Source organism: Narcine bancroftii, chromosome 3 (assembly GCF_036971445.1).
Source record: "Narcine bancroftii isolate sNarBan1 chromosome 3, sNarBan1.hap1, whole genome shotgun sequence".
NCBI lineage: Eukaryota > Metazoa > Chordata > Chondrichthyes > Torpediniformes > Narcinidae > Narcine > Narcine bancroftii.
The window spans coordinates 270,704,310-270,729,580 of NC_091471.1; the positions used below are offsets into that span (position 1 = coordinate 270,704,310).

A 25,271-nucleotide genomic window follows, 5' to 3' on the forward strand; every position below is an offset into this window, starting at 1 on the left:
AATTGCTTACCAAAACCAGTGAATTCAACTAAATTGCAATAAACTATTATTATTTCTATCCACAAGATGGTGATCTAAGTACACATTAGCAAGGAGTCTGGTATATTAAATTCCAAAATATTTTCTATTCAAGAAAATGCATAGCTAACAAGATCTAATGAATAGAAAATAACTGTTTTGGTTTAATGACGACTGAAGGTTGAGTATTAGGGACTCAAACCATTTGGGTTGAAATGATCTTTTCAAGGAATTTTTTAAAAATCTCACAGAGCCTGCAGAATATTTTTAGAATTCTATGTTTGTTTCCTTGGGTTATTGACTACCCAGGCAGAAATATGAGCTGCTGTTCTTTAAATTTGTGTTGGAGAAGGATAAGAACAGGCATGTCAGTGGGGGAATGGGAAGGGAACTTAAATGACTGGTAAGTGGGAATTTCACTGGCAAGTGAGGACAGAGCACAGGTTCTCTCCATTCTACCTAGGTCTTTACATCCACCCCCAGCCCAGTTACTTAGTTCCTTCCCCGTGCCCTCTCTCCTTCACCAACACACCTCTCCACACCTTATCTCCTACTCACAGTCCCCATCGCTGACATGGTTCCATTCATCATCTTCCTTCAGTAGCTGTCTCCACCTGCACCACACTCCATTTGCCTGTCATCCTGCCCCCATCCTCAACTCACCTTTCACCACCCTCTCCATGGTACTAGAAGAAGCTGCTTGAAGAAGTTACTGAAAGCAGGATTGTCCTTGAGTTCTGAGGGCCATCATCAGTAGGAGTGGAAATCAATAGGCAAAACTAATTACTGGCACATGATTCATGAGCAAATATAGGGCATGGAGTCTGACAGTCACTTCAAGTTGAACTTGCTCTCACTTGTATAAAACAGTGCCATTTGGTGACGTATGGCTGACTGATCCAACGGAGTGGGACCTCCTTAGCTGAAGGGCAGCAGCTTCACTGGGCTACTGCCAGAGTTTGACACCTCTATTATCTTTCACACCTGTACCTTCTTTAATTTTTCTATCACTAATGACTGTGCATCAGTCAGTCCCACCAACACTTAGCTACCAATTTCCCCTATTATTCTCCCTCTTTTTATTTTGCACAAAGCTATTTCCTATTATATCAGGCATGGTCCATGAGGACCATTTACACCTGTGCTTATTTTTAAATGACAAAAGAGCATGTTTTCTGAGGATTGGCTGTTTTTGAGGTGTTGGTTCCGTTACTAATTCATGATCAGACCTGCCACTTGCTATTCCTATAAAGTGAATTGACAAATTTCTCTAAATCTAAAGGTAAAAAAAAGGTCAAGGTTCCATTATTGTCATGTAATAGCACAGTTAGAATGTAACATAGATGAAATTCTTTAACTTTTGTCTACTGTCAGGAAGACAGAGAGTCGCCACTTTGTCCAGCGCCCCTCACAGAAATGAGGCCCCAGCGAGGAATGAAATCACGACCCCTGCTTTACAAGACCAGTGCTCAAAACACTGAGCTATCAGAGTAATGAGTAAAACTGTCCAATATATCCCCAAATCCTTTTTCAGAACCCCAGCCATAATAGGACAAGGAATAAAGCTACAAATCGCTAACCTTGGTACATCTCTGCTCCTTCCATCACCTGTTAATTGGTTTTAAAATATTAAGAAAAAGGTTATGGATGCCTTTTTAAAATTTAGGTTTTTGAAATCTTTATCATTGTGGTGTTCTTCACCAACTTCTAGATTATTCTGAGGAAACTTTTTAATGACACAGCAGAAAATTCAGCAAAACAAATTCTGAACAGCAGATCTGTCCCAGTCATATTTTATGATTTTGTGTATCCCGAATGCTTGCAATCACTTTAGAATTGATCATCCACAAGTTTTTTTTTAAATTTTTTTATTTTTCACACCATAAATCACATTAGCCATGATATACACTATTTCTTTTTCACACATATACAGTGACTTTTTCTCCCCCCCCTTTCCTCCCAAACCACTCCCCCACCCCCCCCCCCCTCATCCATTTTAGGTATACAATCTAGGTTGCATTAATTCAGTCAGACAATGTTGTCATTCAACAAAAATACACCAGAAATTCTACAGAGTTCATTCTTTTCTTTCCTTCTCCTTCCATCAACTTAGGTAATGTTTGTCCCCGGTAGGTTTTCGCTATTGTATTTAATGTAAGGCTCCCATACTTGTTCGAATATTTCAATATTATTTCTTAAACTATATGTTATTTTTTCTAATGGAATACATTTATTCATTTAAATTTAGTAGTTTCTTCCTTTTAATTTGGTTATGTATTCCATTAATATTTAAAGACATATAGTTCAGCGTAGCCCTTTTATATTTTGTTTATCTTCTCTTTCCGTTTTTCCATCATTACCTTTCCTCCTTTTCCATTTCAGTTTTCTTATTTTCAACTCTTTATAAGACAACATTCCTACAACATCCAACATTTTCCTTATTCTCCTATTTCTATCTTATTTATCCCCAATCTCCCCTTCACCTCCTGAGTTGTCCTTTATCCCTTGTCGGACAACCACATCTCCCCTCTCCATTTGGATTTGCGAATCCACTCGCAAGCGTCAACTGATTTTGCAGTGACCGCTATTTCCCCCCACCCCGCCTCCCCCAGAAAAGATTTCACTTTTCATATGTCACAAAGGTCACTCTTTTAATTCCCTCCTTATTCTCTCTATTCCATTACCTTCCCTTATTAATTCTTGTCTATACTATCTATATTTTCCTCTAAGTACAGATACATTCATGTATGCTCATTGTCTCTATTCACTCTTATACCTCTTTACCCGCATACATATCAATCGTGATCATTTTTACTCTCATTACCCGTCTTCATCCCTCAGTCTATTTTTGTCTTTACCCACATACATATCAATCGTGATCATTTTAACTCTCATTACCCGTCTTCCTCCCTCAGTCTATTTTTGTAATTGTTCTGCAAATTTTCGTGCTTCTTCTGGATCCGAGAATAGTCTGTTTTGTTGTCCTGGAATAAATATTTTCAATACCGCTGGATGCTTTAGTATAAATTTATACCCTTTCTTCCATAAAATCGCCTTTGCTGTATTGAACTCTTTTCTCTTCTTTAGGAGTTCAAAACTTATATCTGGATAAATGAAGATTTTTTGCCCTTTATACTCCAGTGGTTTGTTGCCCTCTCTTACTTTTTCCATTGTCTTCTCCAGTACCTTTTCTCTTGTAGTATATCTTAGGAATTTTACTACAATAGATCTTGGTTTTTGTTGTGGTTGTGGTTTAGAGGCCAATACTCTATGTGTCCTTTCTATTTCCATTTCTTGCTGTAGTTCTGGACATCCTAGGGTCTTAGGGATCCACTCTTTTATAAACTCCCTCATATTCTTGCCTTCTTCATCTTCCTTAAGGCCCACTATCTTTATGTTATTTCTTCTGTTATGGTTTTCCATTGTATCTATTTTTTGAGCTAGTAGTTCTTGTGTCTCTTTAGTTTTTTTATTAGATTCCTCCAATTTCTTTTTTAAGTCTTCTACCTCCATTTCTGCTGCTACTGCCCGCTCTTCCATCTTGTCCATTTTCTTTCCCATTTCTGTTAAGGTCATCTCCATTTTATTTATTTTCTCTTCTGTGTTGTTTATTCTTTTTCTTAAATCCTTAAATTCCTGTGTTTGCCATTTTTAAATGACTCCATGTATCCTTTAATAAGAGCAAGTATATCCTTTACCTTGCCTTTCTTTTCTTCTTCTATTTCCCTGTACTCTTCCTCTTCCTCTGGGTTGACCATCTGTTGTTTCTTTGTTGCCCTTTCCTCCTCTTCTTTCTTGTTTCTATTGTCTTCTGTGTTCTCTTCTTGCTGCAGCTGTTCTGCAGCTGTCGTTGCCGGCTGTGGAGATCGACTCCCCAGCTGGTCCCACCTCCCGTCGGTGTGTTTTTTTTCATTCGCATCGCGCATGCGCGATACTTCGCGCATGCGCGGTTGCGCACTTTTACTCGGCTCTGCGAGCCATTTTTGTAGTCCATTATTTACCGACCTGAGGGAGCGGGTTTCTCTCTCCGCAGCGGGCCTCTTCGGACAGGTAAGGCCTTCACCTTTTTCCTCCTTTGTCTTCTCTTCCTCTCTTCTTACCGTTGCTTTCGATTTTTCTTTTTTTGTCGCCATCTTCTTTCCACCTTTATACTCACTTTTCTGTAACTTTTATTTCTGTGCCTTTGTGTTTTCCTTTGTTTTTCCCGACTTTTCTGGAGAGGGCTGGAGTTCACCGTCCGGCCACTACTCCATCACGTGACTCCTCCGATCATCCACAAGTTGACGTGAATTAAGAAAAACTGTATAACATCTTAACCTTTCATAATATTAATGCTTATAAGTTTTTAAAAATGTAATTAGTAAGCAGAAAATCTGACTTAATTTTAACTATATGAGGCAATGCATTGAGGTGCAATGATAAAGGGACACATAATAGAATCAGAATGAAGTTTTATTGTCATGAACAAGCCATGAAATTTGGTATTTTGCAGCAACCATGGAGCAAACATTCATATTATAACCAACATTGCTCTAAAAAAACAAAATAAAATAATAATAATAGTTCATGAAAAGTGAAGCAGTGTCTTTGGTTCACTGATTATTCAGGAATCTGATGGCAGCGGGGAAGAAGCTGTTCTTGTGCCACTGAGCGCTCGTCTTTAGGCTCCTGTACCTTTCCCCCGATGGTAGCAGAGAGAAGAGGACATGGCCTAGGAGGTGGGGTCTTTGAGGACAGACGCTGCTTTTTTAAGACACCGCCTCATGTAGATGTCCTCGATGGAGTGATGTCACAGCCCGAGTTAACAACCCTCTGGAGTTTATCCTTGTCCTGAGGGTTGGCACCTCCATTCCAGACAGTGATACAACCAGCCAGAATGCTCTCCACAGAACATCTGTAGAAGTTTACGAGAGTCTTTGGTGACATACAGAACCTCCTCAGACACCTCATAAATTATAGCCGCTGGCCAGTCTTCCTTGTTATTGCATCAACATGGAGGCTCCAGGACAGATCATCAGAGATGTTGACACCCAGGAAGTTGAAGTTCTTGACCCTCTCCACTACAGAGCCCTCGATGAGGACTGGGTCGTGTTCCCCAGACTTCCTCCTGAAGTCCACAATCATCTCCTTGGTTTTGCTGACGTTGAGCACAAGGTTGTTGGTGTGTCACCATTCAAAGAGGTGATCTATCTCCTACCTGTACGCTTCCTCCTTGCCATTTGTGATTCTGACGACAACTGTGGTATCATCAACACACTTGTAGAATGCATTGGAATTGTTCCTGGCCACACAGTCATGGGTGTATAATGAGTAGAGCAGTGGGCTAAGCATGCATCCTTGGGGTGCACCTGTGTTGATGATCAGGATGATGTTTTTTCCAAATTCATACTGACTGCTGTCTTCTGATGAGAAACTCAAGGATCCAGTTGTAGAGGCCGAGTTTGTATCTTCTTGACCAGCACTGAGGGAATAATGGTGTTGAAGACCAAGGTATAGTCGATGAAGAGCAGCCGTAAATATGAATTGTTGTTTTTGAGGTGATCCAGAGCTAAGAGGAGAGCCAGCAATATTGCATCTGGGGGATATTCAATAATATGGACAGAGGGATGTTGGAATGTACATCCACAGATGTTTAAAGCTTGCAGGTTAGGTCAATATGGTTTAAAAAGCATATGGGATATTCATTTTATTAGCTGAGGCATGGTAGAATAAGGAGAATATTCTGTTCTTGACCATATGCTGGACTGCTGTGTTAAACCACCCCCCCCCCCACCCTTCTTCCCCACCACCTTCCCCACCCCTAGCTCTGTCTCTATCTCTATCTCTCTCTTCCCCCTTCCTCCTTTTGGAGCCAAAATCAATTTTTACCCCTGCTCTAATCAAATCCAATTAACACCTTTTGTTTTGGACTCCTTCCTCTCCCATTCTATCCAGACACCATCCTGGATTTTTTCTGCTTCTACCTTAAAGGAGGGTTCACACCCGAAACTTCAATAATACATCTACCTCTTTTGGAAGCTGCGAAGCTGGCTGAGTTCTTCCAGCATTTTCGTGTGTTGTTACTACAATAAAAATAGACCTTTTTATAGTAGGGAAGAGAAAGCAAATGTCAAGACATATATTCTCTGCCTTTATATCACATCACTTACCTTGTTGAAAGATCCGAGAGCGGATTCAGGAGGCGGACTGCAATCCACCTAAGGGGGTAGAGTCAGAGGTGAAGCAACTCTCTACACCACCTCCCTGAAGGCAATGCCAGTAAAAGTGGCTGAGAAGGGGTGGCCTGATGACATCATGCTGATGTCATTTGCCCGTGACCAGGAGCGGGACTTTTAAAATCCCATATGCCGTAATTTAGCTAATTAGGTTGGGCAGGAAATCTGCCCGATTCCCAAGACTCCTTGGGCAGATCTCCACCAGTGCCCTTACCTGCTCTTCGGTTGCCATTTTGGGTGTAGGCCGCTTTCTCTTCTTGGTGTATAGATGAGGTCACAGTGATGGGCGGAGCTACTGCCCCACTCACCGTGCCTCCCTCAGCTCCAGACTACTCCAGAGTCTGCTGAGTTGAAAACAATGCTAGATCCGCCTTGTAAACCTGCTCCATAAAAAGGTAAATTCAACTTTTAACTTTTCGTTGAGCCACCTTCCAGATGGCAAGTGTCTGCGGTCTTTCGTGCTTTTCTCTTTACAAGAATGCCGCCAGGGGTGGGAACTGTAGCAATGAGGAAGAATTGTATAAATTAGGGACTTTTCTTAGGAGCAGGGAAAGGAGATCAAATGGAAGAACATACAAATATGAGAGGCTGAGATAGAGTAAGGATCAAGGACATATTTTCCTTAACAGAGAGGTTTAAAAGTTTAAAGTGAGAGCATTGTTTTGTGGTGTTGGATTACAAAGAATCTTTATTCATGAAGTGTCATAGGGATCTGAGCAGTCAGGTGCATGTCCAAGAGGGAACCAACACACTGTATCTGAAGTAATACCATAGAATTTGGACCAATATTTCCAATTATTTTGTGTTCACCAATCCTTTTATAGTGTGATTGTAATCTTTTGACTTTAATGCAACATTTATCAATTCCACAAGGTCCTTCCTTCCATTCATAAACACAAGGCTATGCTATGTTGTTCAGCTTGAGCCAGTAAACTACTGAGTTAACAATTCAGAATACTTCACCACCCTGCCCCTTTCACACTGCTACCAGCAGGAAGGAGGTAAAGGAATCAGAGGACGAACACCCAGCGCCACAAGAACAGCTTCTTCTCCTCTGCCCTCAGATATCTGAATGGACAATGAGCCAGAGATGCCATCTCACTTGTTTTTACTTTATTTAATTTTAAATGTAAATTTATAGGAATATTTACACTGTGAAGCTGCTGCAAAACAACAAATTTCGTGACATGTTCATGACAATAAATTTTGATTTAATCAAATGTTTCCAAATGAAGAATGGCAAATTGTCAAACCATTGGTTTATGATGCTCAGGAAGAGTTTATCTCAATCAAAAAGGATTCCGCGAAAGTAGCACAAACTATGGTTTACAAAGGAGGTAAAGGATGATGTTAAAAACTGACTAAATGGCAAGAGCGAGCAGTAGACCAGAGAACTAGGAAGCTTTTAGCAAATGGCAGGAGCAGCGATAACTCATCACATATTCAAATGTGATGGGCAGGGTCAACTTGAAGTTTTGCTGTGTTGAATTTCTCAGCAACTTGCAAAGCGATATTTTCCATACATTGTGGAATTATGACTTTCATGGTGACAAGCAACCTTTGTGATATGCAGATCAACTGTTTTCTGTGATTGCACGTGAGAATATCATTTCTCATTTGGAGCACTTCTGGAAATTAATATATTTGTCATCTGGTCCGAAACTAATCTGTCATTTGATACCTCTTCTTTCCAATTAAGTTGTAACAGCCCAGCTTATTGCAACTACATGAGTTAATCAGGACATCTCTCAAGTGTTCCCAGCACAGGTCAATCACTAACTTACTTAGCTCTCAACCACTCCCAAATTCTGGACCAAGTTCACAACCATCACTGCACTCTCGCCACCTCACCGAACCAGATCCCTGATCATCCCCTTGCATGTCCAATCATAGGCCCATGAATCACTACCCTCCCCACAATAGCTGAAAACCATCAAATGCTTGTGTGTTAGTAGATTATTCTCTGTAATTTGCATTAAAATAAAGACAAAGTGCAAACCATAGAGGAACAAAATTTATTCCAATTTAAAACAGATTTTAGGATAAGGATATGAAAATCAAGTTTATGTTTCCATGAGGGTCAAGCTACAGAGGTCAAGTGAAACTTTTACAAAATTATGGCCGAAAAATACTGTATTAATAACCAGTAAGACCCCTTTTGGGTGAATTATACAAGATACTTCTTTATTTTTCAAAAACGATGTCCCTCCCCAAACATCAATACATGCATTAAAATGACAATTTAAAAACAGCAGTTATAGCTCTTAAATAGTTTAAAGTTTCCTTTTAACAGGACCTAATATACAAGTCCAACCTAAATTTCCACCACATTGGCACTTGGAGAGTCTGGCACTACAAAGAAGGGACTTGGCACACTTTAATTCATTATTCTACATAATTTACATTTGGTTTACTTTAAAAAATCTGTGAAAGATCAGTAATACATATTTTAGTTCAACACACCACTGCTGATGGCCGCCATGCTTTAATTTTTCTCAAAAAGTTACAAGCATAAAAATACACAACAAAATATGAAGTTTGTATATCCCACCAAATAATAAAATGTGAACATCCCAAAACCCATGACAGAAGTTACTTTGCATGAAGCCAGAACATCTACAAGAGGTATATAATATTCATTCTATACACAACCTTATTGAATCTAAAGATGGCTTTTCAGCTCAAACTGAATCCTCCCTCCCCCCCCCCCCCCCCCCTCCCCAACTGAACAAGCTTATTTTTCCACATGGAGTTTTAGTACCATAATTATTGCATGGACAAAGTTGTATGATTTACTGTGTTTAAGCAAAGGGAGACTGATATAGAATCTCCCTCTACTTTCAAACCTGTACAGCATTGGGTTTTATCTGGGAAGATACTAGCAATGGAAAGTTCAACTCTTCTCATCATCTTATTCTCCTGCTTGATGAATGAACATCTTATGTTATGGGTCTGAAACAACAAGGTTACCTTTGCCATTCAAGCTGCCAGAAAGAGTGGTTAACACTCTTTCAGCTGCCCACTTCACCAATATCTTGCCAAATTGACAAGCAATTTAACATTTCAAGTTAATGGTGTAGAGATATACAGGTACATAGAACATTTTGCTTGCTCTCAAACACCTTTTCTGAAATAGTATTCCTTAGAGCATAGAAGAATGAGGGGAGATTTGCTAGAGGTTGACAAAATTATGAGGGGAATAAAGTAAATCTGAGTGGGCTCTTTCCACTTAGATTGGGAGAGATAAATATGAGGGGACATGGCTTTAGGTTGAAAGGTTTGGGGGAGCATCTTCACTCAGAGAGTGTTGGGAGTTTGGAACGAGCTGCCAGCCACCATGGTAAATGCAAGCTCACTCTTAAGTTTTAAAAATATATTGGATAGATACATGGATGGGAGTAGTCGAGGGTTACGGAATGGGTGCAGGTCAATGGGACTAGAGAAATGATGCTTTGGCATTGATTAGAAGGGCCAAATGGGCTGTTATCTGTGCTGTAGTTTTCCATGGTTCTAGTAGAAGAATACAGCACTTCTGATTTGCATTCCTCAGTAGAGTACAACTGGCATACATGCTGGAATGCTTTTTATAATCCCATCTTGTTTATCCTTTGTAACAATGAGAAAATATACTTGGTTTAAGATGGTATCCACAGGACAAACAAAAGGCCTCAATGAAAGAATAATTAAACATGCAACTTTAATAGGACATTCTTAATCCTATCTTAAATGCCAAGGTTGCTCGATCCACATTTAATAATAATTGTTAATCAGAGACCTAAGCTCTTGTCAATGCTGGATTCCATCCAATGAGAAAGGTTGAAATATTTCATTAATACTGACATCAAATTGATAATAAAATACCAAGAAAGGCCCACAAATGAAAAATCTGATGGAAAGATATGAATGTGAGCAGAAGTAGTGAAATATCTCCATTGTTTCAGTTATGGTTTTCTATTTTTTCTCCAATACCTTATGCAAGCAAGTTTATGCTTTATTCTATCCCTCAAGGTACATTAAATGTATAGGCCAACCAAATTCAAAATTTCTTTTGATTCTGCTAGTAGAATTCCCAGACCTTCCCTTGTGAATTTCTCACATGGAAAATAGGAACACAAGCACCTCCCAGATACAGGCTACCACACTAATGTTCTGACTTAGTATCCTGAATCCCCATAATGTGGCATTTATCACTTGTACAAATATTACACTCTAGTAAAGCCACCAAGGTAACAGTAACACTTTAGTCTATTATTCAAATTTGTTATGGCATCATCATATACAATTGAATTAAACATGCAAATGAATTCATTCTCAGTGAATTTATCACTCTTGTTGGAATGGGAAAAGTGGAAATTCGGGGAACAGTATATTGGCTGGTTTTAGAAGATTTAAAAGCAAAAAAAACTGCAGAGGCTAGAATTCTGGAAAAAAGTGAGAAAATCCTCAGTCAGACAAGATGGAGAGAGAAACGGGTTTAATGTTTCAGGTCAACACATGAAAGATGTTGCTTGATCTGATGAATAGTTCTCGAATTTTCTATTCAAGAATTTCTGTTGGTTATCAAACAAATAAAATTTCTTAGCATTAATTGTTTAGAGCAGAAGAAGCAAAATTTTGTCTCTTGTGATTCAAAGATCATGCCAGTGATCTTTCATCACAGCACCAATACTAACCCAATATCCTTTCATTCCCATTCTATTGGCTTGCAGCATTTTTTTAAAAATTACATTTAAATTTAGAAATATAGCCCAGTAACAGGCCATTTCAGCCTACGAGTCCATGCCACCCAATTTACACCCCACTAATCCCCATTACATTCTGAACGGTGGGAGGAAACCTGATCCCCTGGAGAAAACCCACACACACACACGGGAAGAATGTAAACTTCTTACAGATGACGTGGGATTCGAACCCCGGTCCTGATCGCTGGTGCTATAAAGGCATTGTGCTAACTGCTAATGCCAACCATGCATTTTTGTGACAAACCTATTAATGTCCAACAAGATGGGTATAAAAACAACAAAGTAACTCAATGTGAAATTGGTGTTATAAATTGCTCCCTTTGTTTGGATCGACTTCCTTTATTATCACCCCCGCCCCTAAAAAAAGCCTACTTTGTTTTATAAATTACATCAATTAATCACCAAATTAAAACTTCCCAATTTATATTGCAGATTTTATTGTAATAATACATTTTTTGCAAATGTAATTGGCTCACAGGTGCAGTGATCTGGGTTCTTGTACTCTAATGCACATTCTCCCTGCAACAGTGAGATTTTCCTTCAGATGTTCCAGTCTCCTCCCACATCCCAAACACATGTAAGATGGTAGATTAACTGGCCATTGTAAATTCCCCTTTATGCGGAGGTGATTGGTTAAATCAGTGGAGAGTTGATAGAAATGCAAGAACATAACTACAGTGCAAATGAGTCATTAAAGATTGGTACTAACTAAATGGGCAAAGAATTGGATCCCGAAGCATTCGACTATTTTTAGAATTTATGTCTTGGTCATGAAACAGATCACAAATATGTCATTCTTTCGCAAATAGCATAAACTGTTTCCTTCACTGATTGATCCAGGGTTTGAAATTTGCAAACTTAATCACACCTGATAAATCAAGATTATGATGGCCACTCAACCCCCTATTTCTCGCTTGGATTCCAAAATATTTATGAAATGCCAAAAGAAACAGGGCAAGACAATAAAAACAATGTGGAAAAATAACCTTTACAGTTCAATACTGTGAAGCAGACAGTTAGAAAAATTAAACAGCAATTAGCTAATGCACTGTTGACAAGCAGCTTGTTTTCCTTAAGGAGTAAATTAAAATGAGATGTGACTGGAGCTTGGTCCCTTGGTTGAAATATGAGGCATTTCTCATTTTACTTTCCTATTGTATACAAGCAAATGCCAAGTACGTTGTTAAATTCTAGGTGTTAAAATTTTTTTAAAAAGCTATGACCCTCAACTTGGTAAATTGATTCACTTCCATTGAGACCAATTTTCACAAAAGTCTCTCAAAAGAATACTGTGGAATCAACATTCATCGTCCAACTTTTATGACTATGGGTTTAAATTATCAACATGAAATTATGCATTAAAAATACCTCAAAAATGCACAAGACCCAGGGCCATTAATAGATTGCTCAATATATTCAATGTAGTGTTTTTTTAATATAAACTCTTCTATTCAACGAGAAAGAACAGAGTCCTTGGAACATTTTGATGATAAACTGAATCAAAATCTTATTTACAGAGGCTGGTTGGCTTTAAAATCAAAACAAACTGTACACAAGTTGAATATTAGGAGTGGAAAAATTGAATACAGATATTTAGTTATAATTAAGTATTATAGAATTGAATTTTCACATTTGCAATCTTCATTTAGGTAATCTTGGCTTACTTGAGGAACATGTTCAAAAGTTACATGTTCTGCAAGTATCAAATCCAGCACTAATGTAAACAGACTATTAAGTCAGTTTTTTTTAAACCAAGGGATTTGAGAGAAATTAGTCTGACATCCTTATCTAAAAGATTACCAGCTATCCAAATAATAAAATTTAGTGTTACATAAAAATTACATCATTGCATAATGATGTCTCCCACTGAGCTTACAGTGTTGTATTTGACAATTGCATGCACACAAATTTCAATTCCAGAATTTTGCTGTTTTTCTCTTTTCAAGAAAATCATTCAAAATTACACCCATTCCTAAAAAGAAACAGCATGTGTTACAGACACTCAATACAAGCATTCTGGAGCTACATTCTACTGCAAATTCTAATTTTTCCAATACCGTTCAGGCTAAGGTAAATGCATACTATTGCATGACACAAAGATGTTGCCGATTTAGGAGAATTAAATAATTCCTTCTGAATGGGAAGTGGAAGCTATTACTGTACTTGGATATCATGGGGGAGGGGAAAGAGCATCCTTAATAAAGTTACAATTTTTTTTTGCAAAGTAGCAGTGAAGATGGGACAATGCAATGTGGGGACAAATCCTTGTGTGTCAATTTAGCTGAAACCAAACATGTTAAGTTTTATATTTTATTCTAAGTCAGGCTATCATCACAAGTTTTGAATCTTTATTCACCAAAACCAATTTTCCCCAAATCTCTGTGGTAACATTCCCACCATTCTACAAAGTTTGCGACATTCTGATTCCACTCCTGTATGACATACACCTTTATCATTCCATGGATTATTTTTTACAAGTTTAAATTTAAACATGAGAGGTTCTTTTTTGTCCTCGCCTTGTGCATTAAGACTGGAGTGTGCACATTTTTAGGCAAATAACTGATTTCAGGATTCATTAAGGCACTCTTTACTGCCTAAAGCAGATTCCTTCCTTTCTCTTCCACAATGTTAGAAAGTATAATTCCATGAGTATTTTATATCCAAAAGTATTCCCCAATTCACCGCTCCAGCCCACCTGATATTGTCTAGTACTGTCAACATTTCAAGGCATTTTATGTGAAAAAAAGAATTAAGGAAACCTCTTGCTGCATTAAAATGCCATTAAAATAAACAAGGAAACTTTGGCAGGGTTTTAAACAAAGTCTAATGTATACTTCTATTTATTCAATTTGCGTCTGCAAATTGAAGCCTGCTGTACTTAAAATCTTTAAATGTCCCCTAGGTGGAGATATTTGCATAAGGGGTTGTTAATCTGATGGTGTCCCTTTAATTGTCCTGACTGAACCATGGTTTACTTATTTTAAAAGTCCCTTTGGAAAGGGCATTATGTTTATACTATACTTAGCAAAAGTGCAGATTTTTTTAAAAAATCACCCAAAATAGCTCCAGTATAAATGCCAGATAATCAATTTTATTAGATCAAGCATTAGGTTTTAAAAATGGGAAAAAAATTAATGCTTGGGCTTGTAGAAATAGGACGTTGCTGCCACCAGTTTCAACACGTTACTGTCAATTAAAGATTTTAGCCTGTGCTGCTTTTACACAAAACTTAACATGGATAAACAATTGTGTATCACATTCCGCTTATATATATAAAGTTCAACGTTCACCAAATTACACTTTCGCCACATTTGAAATAATAAAACACTTATTTAACTTCGAATTATCAATCGGCACTCCATTAAAAAATACAAAAGCTATAACCTACGACTATACTTCTGAATAATCATCAATATTTGAAAAAGCATTTGATGGATAATAGTCAAACAATAAAATGAAAAGTGTTATTGCTTGTATGCCTTTGCTGCTCTAACTGATTCTAACCTAGTTGCTTTGAGTGTGAGATTTGTGTGTTCATCAATCACCTTAATGTTGAACGTAGAGTCCATTTATTGGCCAAAACTCAGAATAAATGAGAGGGCACTTCCTATGGTGACATCAAGAACAACAACTCAGAGGCTTACTTAATCTTACCGGCGATATTATCAATGACAAGGGAGCAGTGTAATGATTTGAATGCAGGAGAAATACATCCTTAACTGCATTACTAGGAATTGAAAAGCACACATACTTCTGAATATGCCACCTTCTGCCATACCAATTTAGCAATGAGATGTAGCATTTCTACCAGGACTACTGACAACCATTGATAAAGTAGTCTTGATACTGGTTTGGTGAGGTCAAAACTTTTAAATGTAAGGTACATTATAGTTATGGCACTGTGCAGCATTTCTAAAAGCCATCTTTTCACTTTTATAGAGAAATCACAAATTAAGAGCTGTGTAGTGCAACTTTCTTGGCATCTGCATTCCTACAAAACAGAAACTTTCTTTTCAAACAGACCTGATATACCCATTAAAAAAAAGATTCTGTAAAAAGTACCTGACTGCATAAAACTATACTTCTATCAAAATCTTTCAAGGTTAAAAAACCTCAACTGGCTAAACTTAGCAACTGTCAATTAGTTCAGCAAGTCATCTTAAACAAAAAACTCCATACCTGCCACTGTAGTGTACAGCAGTTTAAAAAAAAATCAAAGTTTGGCAACAGGTGAGTATCTGTAAACCAATTCATATGGAAACATTCTAATCTGAAATCAAGCATAAGTATACTGGTCCATAAATTAGATAAATACACTTATTTCTTTATTCTAGATTTGGCTTAATTTGTTTGCCAAGTAATTATTATTTCCACAACTCAGGTTTCTATGTAGTTGAGCAAATTCCCCTCCCCACCATCCCGTTTTCCCCATGATGCTTGCTCAAGCTGGTAATGCTTACTGAGCTCCCAACTTTGTAGTCCATGGCTGAAGTACAGCAAATAGCAATCTATATGTATAACATCAATAATTTATTTTAAAAAATCAAAAAAATAAATCACAGTATCAATACTTTCTCATTGATCAGGAAAAAAAACAACCCAGAAACAGTACATCAATTAAGCAAGTGATGACCTGGTTTCTGTTAGACAGAGTCTGAAACATCACCACTTCACACCACAGAGTAGATCTGTGGTCAGCCAGCAGAAGGCCAACATAACCAAAAGAGCATGAAGAGGGGGGGGTGGCATTACATTTTGATTTGGCAAGTGGAAGAACACTTACTTTTTTTGTTTGAGCAAGCATGAAAAAGGTTGTAGCTCAAGCCAACTATCTGTTATACAGCTAGTTATTAAGTGATATTTGGAAAAAAAATGGAATTGTTGCTTGGCACCAAAAAAATGCACATTAAAAATGTTGTGTTCCCCTGTCCCTCCCCATCCTGCATTGTTGAATAAAACCATTTTGTATTTTTTATTTTAAGAAGCTACAACTCTGTGGACGCACAAAGACAAGTATCCAGGATGACAATTAGCAGTTTGCAAACTTCACAGATCATAACAATTGTGATCAGTATGGTTTAAATTTTCTTTCCTTTCTTTGCTGCTTTGGTCAGGTCAGACCAAGTTGTATTCTTTCAGATTCAGTTGTAGGATTGTATCTTTGACGGCAGCAAAGACAAAACGTATGTTCTCCGTGTCTGTGGCACATGTGAAGTGAGAATAGATGATTTTATCACTCTCTGGATTCAGGTCAACAAACATCTTCAGAATGAATTCTCTAGCCGCTTGTGCATCTCTCTGTGGACCTATAAGAATAAAAACCAGTCTTTGATGTAACGTCTACAAGTTTAAGAAAAATGGTTCATATTGAAAATTATTGAACAAGCATCTGATAAATTTTATAGGTTCAGTGAATCTCAAAATGAACAAGTTTATATTAAAAACTTGAGAACTTCAATTATTCTGTTCTTATTTAAGTTTCTTCTGGGCAGATAGTTCTCCTACAAACCAGCTGCACGGCTGGAAAATGCCTCAACATCATTACGATGGTCGCAAATTACATTTTGGCACATGCAGAAGAAGATCAGAAGGAAAGTCTGAGTATTTAACATAATTCATACAGAAAGAAGTTGACCTGATCCCAACCCACCGACAGTATCAGGAAGAATCAATGAGATGCAAGCAAATTTAATTGAAGTGACTAACATTTGCATGATTAGAGAGGGGGAAAATGATCACAATATAAATAGGATATTCAACACAATATCTCACTGTTAATTTCTTCTATACTTTCTTCAGGCACCTGCCTGCATTTTGCTCATATGTTGATGAAGGGCTCAAGCCTGAAATGTTGGTTCTGCATTTTTATCTTTGCTATATAAAGTACCCTCAGTTTCTCCAGCTTTGTGATTCTACTTCTACACGTTGCGTTTTCAAGATTGTACTGAAAAGTATTATACTGAAGCATGGGGGAGATACCTCTGACCAAGGCAGCAGACCAGTGATGGGATCAGTGGCTGAAGGACACATTACGGATGTGGATGGTTGGTGACTTGTGGTCGAAGGACCCACACAGGCTGCAGACTGCTCGAGGTTGGATTTGAGAAGGTGCTGAGGGCAAGGAAGGCTCTCAAAGGGCCTCAGGCACTGAAAGGCTTCCTGATCACATTGGAGGTTTGGACCTGGAGCTCAGGCATAGGAGTCTGTGCGGCTGCAGGTGAATCCACAGGCACTCAGGGACTCTTTTTGCTTCGCTTTCTCCTACTGTTAAGGGTGCTGGGTGGAATTGCTCATGGCAATTCTTTGTTTGCCTTAATTTCGACAAAAGTTGAAGCATGGCCTATTACATTTTTAATGTATTATTATGTGACAATAAAAGGAACCTCTGACCTTTCAAAAGTAATCTCAGAAAAAAAAAGTATCTGTCATCTCTCTGACCTTTCTTCCCTACTCCATCTAATCTGCTGTAATAAACTGATTACATTTCACTCTTAGAATCATAGGGTTATACTGCACAGAAACAGACTCATCCATGCCAACCTGATTGTCTATCTGAGCTGGACCCATCTACCTGCATTTGGCCCATATGTCTCCAAACCTTTGCTAACCAAATACCTGTTTTAATGTCTTCTAAACTTCATAATTCTTCCTGCTTCTTCAATTTCTTCAGAAAACTCATTCCATTTACCCACCACCCTTCACATGAAAATGGTGTGGCTCATGTCTGTCTCTTTTATACCTTTACCCTCTTACTTTAAATGCATGCTTTTTAGTTTTGGACACCTTTACCTTCAGAGAAGGACCATTCACTTTATCAATGCTCCTCAATTTTATATTACCTCTTTAAAGTCACCCTTAGCCTCTTGCTCTGATTGGAGAATGGTCCTAGTTTACCTAGCATCCTTTGTATCTTAAGTCCTTCAGTTCCAGTAATGTCCCCGCAGTACCCTCTCCAGCTCAATAAATTCCCTCCCATAGATGGGCAACCAGAACTGCACATAGAACGTCAAATGTAGTTCTGCCAACATTCTGAACAACTGCAACTTGATGCCCAAGTATTGACGACTAAGGCAAGCAAGCCAAATGCCTTCCTCATCAAGACATCTACTCATGCTGCCGCCTTCAGGGAACTACAGTACAACTCCGATTATCTGAAATTGGATTCTACAAAATCCTCAATTATCCAAATTTTTTTTTAAAAATTTTGGATAAATGAAAATATCTGAAACAAATCAGAAATCCTCATTTATATGACATATTTTTGGAGCCGAACTTAGTTGGGACGTCAGGTTCCTGGTGCTGGCAGCAGCAGTCCTTGGGCTCCCAGCATGAATGGGGCCTCGGTAGGGAAGTGTCGGTGATTGGCCAGCATTTTCTTGGAGAATTAAACATTATTTTAATGCTTAAAAAGGCTTCACTTGAGTTTGTTGTTCTTTAAACACTGTTTCAAATGTTGCTGTTGCTACTGGGCTGTTTTTTTTTTAATGACCTGTTCTCCGAACAAACAGTTTATCCAAAATAGGTCCGGTCCCGACCATTTTGGATAATTGGGAGTTGTACTGTATGTGCATATATCCCTTGTCTCTGTTCCACAACACTCGCCAGGGCTATGCCAAGTTCTGCAGAAATTTGCCCCGATTTCAGGTTCAAGTCTATTTATCATTCGGTTGCACAAATACAACCGATCGAAAGTGTTCTCAGGTCCTCGGTGCAAAACATACAAACACACAAGCCGGCATAATGCACATACGGACAAGCAATATATATTTGGGACAAATATATATATATATTGTTTAATAAATAGTAGAGTTTCAGATAATTAATGTGAGCAGATCCTTTGATCATTTAGCACTCTCACTGCCTGAGGGAAGAAGCTGTTTCTCAGCCTGGTGATACTTGCTCTGATCCTCCTTTGTCTCTTTCCTGAAAGATGCTGTGTGAGGGTCTTCAATGATTTTACACGCTCTCTTCAAACAAGTCCCGGTAGATCATGTTGATGGGTCAGGGTTGGGTGGAGTGGGGGGGGGGGGGGGTGGGGAGGGAGACCCCAGTGATTCTCTGCCACTCTTATAGTTCTTGGATTGACCTCCAATCCATTTCTCTACAGCAACCGTACCACACTGCAATGCAGCCGGCCAGGATGCTTTCGATAGAGCTCCGTAGAAGGTTGACATGATGGTAGCCAGTAGGTGTGCCTGGTCAGTCTTCTCAGAAAGTGAAGTTGCTCCCTGGCAAATGAGAAGATGTTGTGTGTTCAGGATAGGTTATTTATTAAGTGGACTCTGAGGAACTTGGTGCCCTCCAGTCATTCCACTATCAGGTTATATGCAGTGGAGGGTGGTAATTCTTGGTCCTTCTGAAGTCCACAATCACCTCCTTCATCTTGTTCACGTTGAGACTCAGGTTGTTATTCTTGTACCATATCATGAGATTTTCCACCTTGTCTCTGCAGTGCAACTCATCGTGGTTGCTCATGAGGCTAACGGCTGTCGTGTCATCTGCAAACTTGATGACTCTGTTAGAGCTGGATCTGGTGTTGCAGTCATGCATCAGAAGCATGAATTGGAGCAGGCTGAGCTCACAGCCCTGAGATACACCAGTGCTCAGCGTGACGGTCGACATTCTGCTACATTCTTTCCATTAGGAAGTCCAGAGTCCAGTTGCAAAGAGAGGTGTTAAGTCCCAACCAAGACAGCTTCTCCACCAGCCTCTGCGGAATGATCGAATTCAAAGCTGAGCTGAAGTTGATGAACAACAGCTTGGCTCAGCTGGGTCAGGATGGAGTGGAGAGACAATGCTATAGCATCATCAGTGGAACAGATGCTTCTAAAGGGAAATTGAAATGGATCCAGTGTCTCTGGAGGTATGCTTTAATGTGTTCCATCACCAGACACTTATCGCATTTCATAATGATAGAGGTCAGTGCCATGGCGTGGTAGTCATTGAGGCTTGTTACTATTGCCCTCTTTACTACCAGGATGATGGCAGCTGTCATGAAACCTGCAGGGACGATGAACTGCTGCAGTGAGGTGATGAAGATGTTCGTAAAGACCTTCATCAGTTAATCTTCTCAGTCCTTCAATACCCATCCAGGTACGTTCTTCTCACCTTGACCATGGGTTTGCAGGGAGCATGTTTACCTGCGGGGACACAGAGTTTTCGTTGATATCAGCCTGTTCTTCTCATCAAGCCTTACAGAGAAGATATTCAGTCTGTCTGGAGAGAAAGAGTACTTGTCTTTAACTTGCAAGATTGCCCTGTGATCTGTTATGGTCTTAATCCCTTGCCACATGTCACACAGCTGTCTGTGGATCTTCTGTGTACCCATACTTTGGCATTCAAATTGCACGGGAGAATTCAGCCCTGGCTGACCTTAGTGCCATCTTGTTTCCTGTTCTGATGGCTGCATCTTAAGCTCTCAGAAATGCCCAGATCTTGACATCCAACCATGGTTTCTGTTTAGTCCTGGTTGTGATATATTTGATCTTGGTGATTTCGTCAATATACTTGCTAATGTAGCCAGATACGGAGTTCGGATACTCCTCAATGGTTACATGAGCCGTTGTAGGTGGCTTCCTCCAGTCAGTGGTTTCAAAGTAGTCCTCCAGCAATGCTGCACCCCTACCCACCCTAGAGGCACGTACTGGTCACAGTGCAAACTGGCTCAGTTCGATTTGCTAACAAACTGTCTGCCAGGGTTAACAGGATGAATGTGTGATTTGAGTAACCAGGGTGGGGGAGAGGGGCAGCCTTGTAAGCAACCAGTGACATTGGTTTACACCCAGTTCAGAGTTTTCTCTCCTCTGGTGACAAAGATGACATGCTGTTAAAACCATGGTAAGACTGTTTTGAAGCTGGCATGGTTAAGTCGCCAGCTACAATCACGCCACTGTCAAGGTGGGAATGTTTGGGCTTCGCAGATGGCACCGTAAAGCTCCTTCAACCTCATTTTCAGAAGGCAGAACGTAGACTGCGGCGATCAGCGTGGCCGAGAATCCCCTAGGCAGGTAGAATAGTCTGCAATTCCCCATCAGGAACTCTATCTCTGCCGAGCAAATGCTCTTTACAACAGAGACATTGATGCACCAGTTCATGCTGATGTAGATGCATAGTCCCCCTCTTCAAGGCTTACCAGGAGCAGCAGCATTTGTCTGCCTTGAAAGAGAGAAGGGCATCCAGCTGGATCACTGCCTGGAAAGGTGTCCTGGAGCCACATTTCTGTAATCACCAGAGCACAGCAGCCCTCCAGTTCTTTCTGGTTCAGATACTGTCTCAGGTGATCCATTTTCTTCTCCAACGATCTTACAGTTTGAAAGTCTGGTTTGATTTACTTAATTTCACGAGTGTTTCCCGATCATAGACAGTACGTAATGGGTTGTGGATTTCACCATTTAAGAAGCCGAAATAGCCACTGCAAACTCGTGCTCTGCCTTTTTTTAAATGACCCAACTCAATGAACACATCACACAGAGTCAAATTCCATTTGTCATTCCTTGGCCCATTTCCTCAGTTGATCTGGATCCTGTTGTAATCCTAGACATCTATTCGCTGTCCATCCTACCATTAATTTTAGTATTATCTGCAAAGCCATCATCCATGCTAACCGAACTGTTGTCTACATTAATGGTCATGGGTCTCTAGTCAGAAAGACATAGCTCCATTTCCACCCTCTGACACCTTCTAGCAAGCCAATTTTGAATCCAATTGGCTATCTCATTCTGGATCCTACAATCTAACCCTTTGAATTAGCTCACCACGTAGGATCTTGTCCATTGTCTTGTGAAACTATATGGACAACGTCCACCATCCTGCTCTCATCCATTCTCTTTATCAACTCTTCAAAAATCTATCAAATCACCGAGTCACAATTTCCCCACACAAAATGATATGCTGACTATCCAGAATCAGTCTTTGCCTATCCAGGTAAATCTTATCCCTCAGAATCCCCTCCAATAACATTGCTCACCAGTTTGTGGTTCCCCGGCTCGTCCTTGCAGACTTTCTTAAACAAAAAGCACATTAACCACACTAATCTTCTGCTATCTCACCTATGCATTATACTTAGTCAAATATCTCTCCCAGGGTCCCAGAAACTTCTTCCCCAGCTTCCCACTATGTCCTCAGATATTCTTGGCCAGGCCCTGAGGATGTATTCATCTTAATATGTGTTAAGACCTTTAGCTTCTCCTCTTTCATTATGTGAAAAAAACATTCTTGCAAAATATTTTAACAGAATGCCTTTTACAAAAGAACAATTATTCCATACATCAAACGTCTATCGGTAATCTCGCAGCTGAAGCCTTTGGTCTCTGCTTATTTTAAGCTTCTCTTTATTAACGTAGTTTCACAAACTAGTTAAGTATTGTTTAGCTATTTCAAAAATATTTTGAAAGGTAACATATTGTGCCAATTTCCATCCTGTAAGCTGACAAAGAAAACCAATTATAACTTGGAATTTACTTGTATCAACATAAACTTCAATGCAAACCAAGTATAGGTCAGTCACTTGAACTTAAGGAAAGGTGGTAACTGGGATATAAAAGAACGAATTTGCATCTAACCTAGAACAAAGAGATCCTATGTCATGGCAAAGCAAGTAGGAAACCAACCATCATCTGAATCTGAAGCAGGTATGGATCTGGCATCTTTTATTATTAAAGCGAATAAGCTCAGCCATTTGGACTATTGTCAAAGTGCTGCTCATTTTATTCAAGCATTAAGATGCATTGCGTCTGATTAATTCATACAACTCTGGAAACTAAATTAAGAAAATGAGCAAATCAAAAGATTATTTAATTGGGAAGTTTAAATGACAATCTGTTTCAATAGTTCTGAAATGTCTTCCAATAGCTGAATGGTCAATAATTAGAAAGCACAGGTTTTAGCAACCGGCTTTATAGAGCCAGATGTGACACAGTAAAACCATTTGCAATGAATATAGTCAAAATTTGCCAAATTCAATGAAGAGTTGGAAACAAACCAACTTTTCCTTGAAAGGGTCAGCACAAATGCGATGGGGTCAATGATGACCTTCTGTGTGCAAAAATACCCAAATGTCTTAAATAGATGTGGAGACAATTACCTGCATACTGTGCAACTAAATTGTGTCATTCTAGGTTAACTGTGTTTATTCAATTACTTCTGTTCTACAATACTGCTGTTTTCCCACAGCTACCTGTATTCATATCGTTAGGAGCTAAATGAATTCCAAATACTCCACTTCTCATGAAGGGCTTCTTCCCAATCTTTCCAAGTCCACAAGAGAAAACTCGCATCCAACAATGGACAGAGTGAGAGAACTCCACAGATCAGGCAGCATCCATGGGTAGAAATGGTCACTCAAAATTTAGGGTTGGGACCCTTTATGTAAACCACTTCAATCCTGTCAAGTTGCTCCAGCATCCTATTGTTTACTTAAGATTCCAACATCTACAGTTTTGTGTTTTACTAATACATTTCTCACCATCAAACTCTGGAAAGTAGTCAACCAAATGAGAGTACAATATTTTTTCTTCCAGAAGATCCTTTTTATTTAGGAAGAGAATGACTGAAGAGTTCTGAAACCAGGGATACGTGATTATCGTCCTAAATAGAGCTTTGCTCTCCTCCATTCGATTCTGGAAAGAAATGCAAATTCAGAAAGCTATACCAAATATTACTGACACTTTCACTACACTCTAATCAGCGTCATGTTTTATATTGTAAACTGATACTAAAATTCTTTGCAAAATATTTCAAATATTTTAAAAACAATTTTAGTAAACTGTGTTTAAAAGGCATTATGGCCATTTGGGTTATGGAATTTCACTTACAGAATTCATTGACCAAAATTTTGAGCACGAATAAAATTCACTCTTGTGGAAGTTGTGCGGGAAAATATCATAAATAAAATCAATTAAAAAAATTAATCTCAAATCGTTTTTCTTGATACATGCTCAATTGACACAGCTTCACATGACAGAAAATTGTGACAGCCCATTTTCTAGGAACACAACCCTCTTCTCCATCCACCCTCAACGGGACATTTGGGGGTTGGGAGGAGTCGCTTTTAGTATTTTTGCATCAGATCTTTTGTCTTTTATTTAAATAGGAGTTAGGAAAAGTTCCTAGAAATGAATCAACATCACCATGCATATTTTCGTACCTTATTTTACATTTTGAAAACGCTAAAGTAATTTGCAACCTATTGAAGTTTTGCTTTTCAATATTTAAGTTTGATCCTCCAACTCAACTTGCTTGAACATGGACTGTTTAAAAGTACATACCTCATTATCAGATTCTACTAGAACCTGATCATATTCACTAAGTGCCACTAAAAACATGATTGATGTCACATTTTCAAAGCAATGTATCCATTTCCTTCTTTCTGACCTCTGTCCGCCAACGTCCACCATTCTAAAAAAGAAAATACAGTGCATGAAGAAATAGGAGCAGGAGTCGGTAATTCAGCACTTGTATTTACTCTGCCATTCAACAAGATCATGACCATCTTCTACCTCCAAATAATTTTCTTTCCCTATTCTCTCATCCCTACATTTCTTTAACACCAAGTATTTATTGATAGCTGTTCTGTCTGCCCCTTATTTTGAAACTGTGACTCTTAGACCCAGTAATAGGTAAAATATCCTCCCTGTAACTAATCCCACTAAAAATGTAGCACATTTCAATGATTATCACCCCTGATTCTTCTAATCTTGAGAAGCAAAACCTACCCAATCCAAACTCTCTCAAATGACAAGCTCACTACCACTGTGATAAATCTTTTGAAAATTAATTGTTTTTCGCTTTAAAGCAAGTTTATCCTGCTTTTATGGAAAGGGAAACTAAAATCACACAAAGTATTCCAACTGTTGCAAGACAATTATTCTTATAATCAAGTCAATAGACAATAGGAGCTGGAGTAGGCCCTTCGGCCCGTCGAGCCAGCACCGCCATTTTACAGATCATGGCTGATCACTACCATCAGTATCCCCTTTCCAGCCTTATCCCCATAACCCTTAACTCCTTTGCCCACTAGAGTCTTATCCTCCAGCAATGGACACCAATATACAATTTTCCTCCTATCTGGTTGCTGTGCCCAAACTTTTGGGGGTGACTCAAATGCAAAAATACTCATGTCCATTCCCCAATCTCTCATCGTTTACCCAATGCTTGGTGTTTTTCCTTTCTTTTGCTGAAGGGAAGAACTTCAATTTTATTTGCTTTACTTAATCTGCGATGTTCGATTCCACTTGTCATCATTACCCACGTACACACGTAGTTGTAAAGTCGTATTTGATGCAATTGGAAACCCCAA

General features: G+C 39.0%; 1 protein-coding gene and 1 long non-coding RNA gene across 8 annotated transcripts in view; one reads left to right on the forward strand and one right to left on the reverse strand.

Annotated features, from left to right (window-relative positions):
* The first annotated feature begins 6,549 nt into the window (after positions 1 to 6,549).
* Positions 6,550 to 25,271, forward strand: part of LOC138758769 (uncharacterized) — a 28,575-nt gene continuing 9,853 nt past the window's right edge. Inside the window, exon 1 of one of the 2 annotated variants that reach the window (XR_011354422.1) lies at positions 6,550 to 6,628. This is a non-coding gene — a long non-coding RNA (uncharacterized lncRNA). The remainder of the gene's footprint in view (positions 6,629 to 25,271) is intronic. The other variant, XR_011354423.1, reaches the window with a different exon arrangement.
* Positions 9,309 to 25,271, reverse strand: part of LOC138758768 (guanine nucleotide-binding protein G(q) subunit alpha-like) — a 98,138-nt gene continuing 82,175 nt past the window's right edge. For all 6 annotated transcript variants that reach the window (XM_069928134.1, XM_069928139.1, XM_069928135.1 and 3 more), the window contains 3 exons: positions 24,241 to 24,370; positions 23,439 to 23,592; positions 9,309 to 16,281 (listed from right to left, as the gene is read on the reverse strand). In XM_069928134.1, coding sequence (XP_069784235.1) covers positions 16,091 to 16,281; positions 23,439 to 23,592; positions 24,241 to 24,370 — 475 coding nt within the window. In that variant the 3' untranslated portion in view covers positions 9,309 to 16,090. The remainder of the gene's footprint in view (positions 16,282 to 23,438; positions 23,593 to 24,240; positions 24,371 to 25,271) is intronic.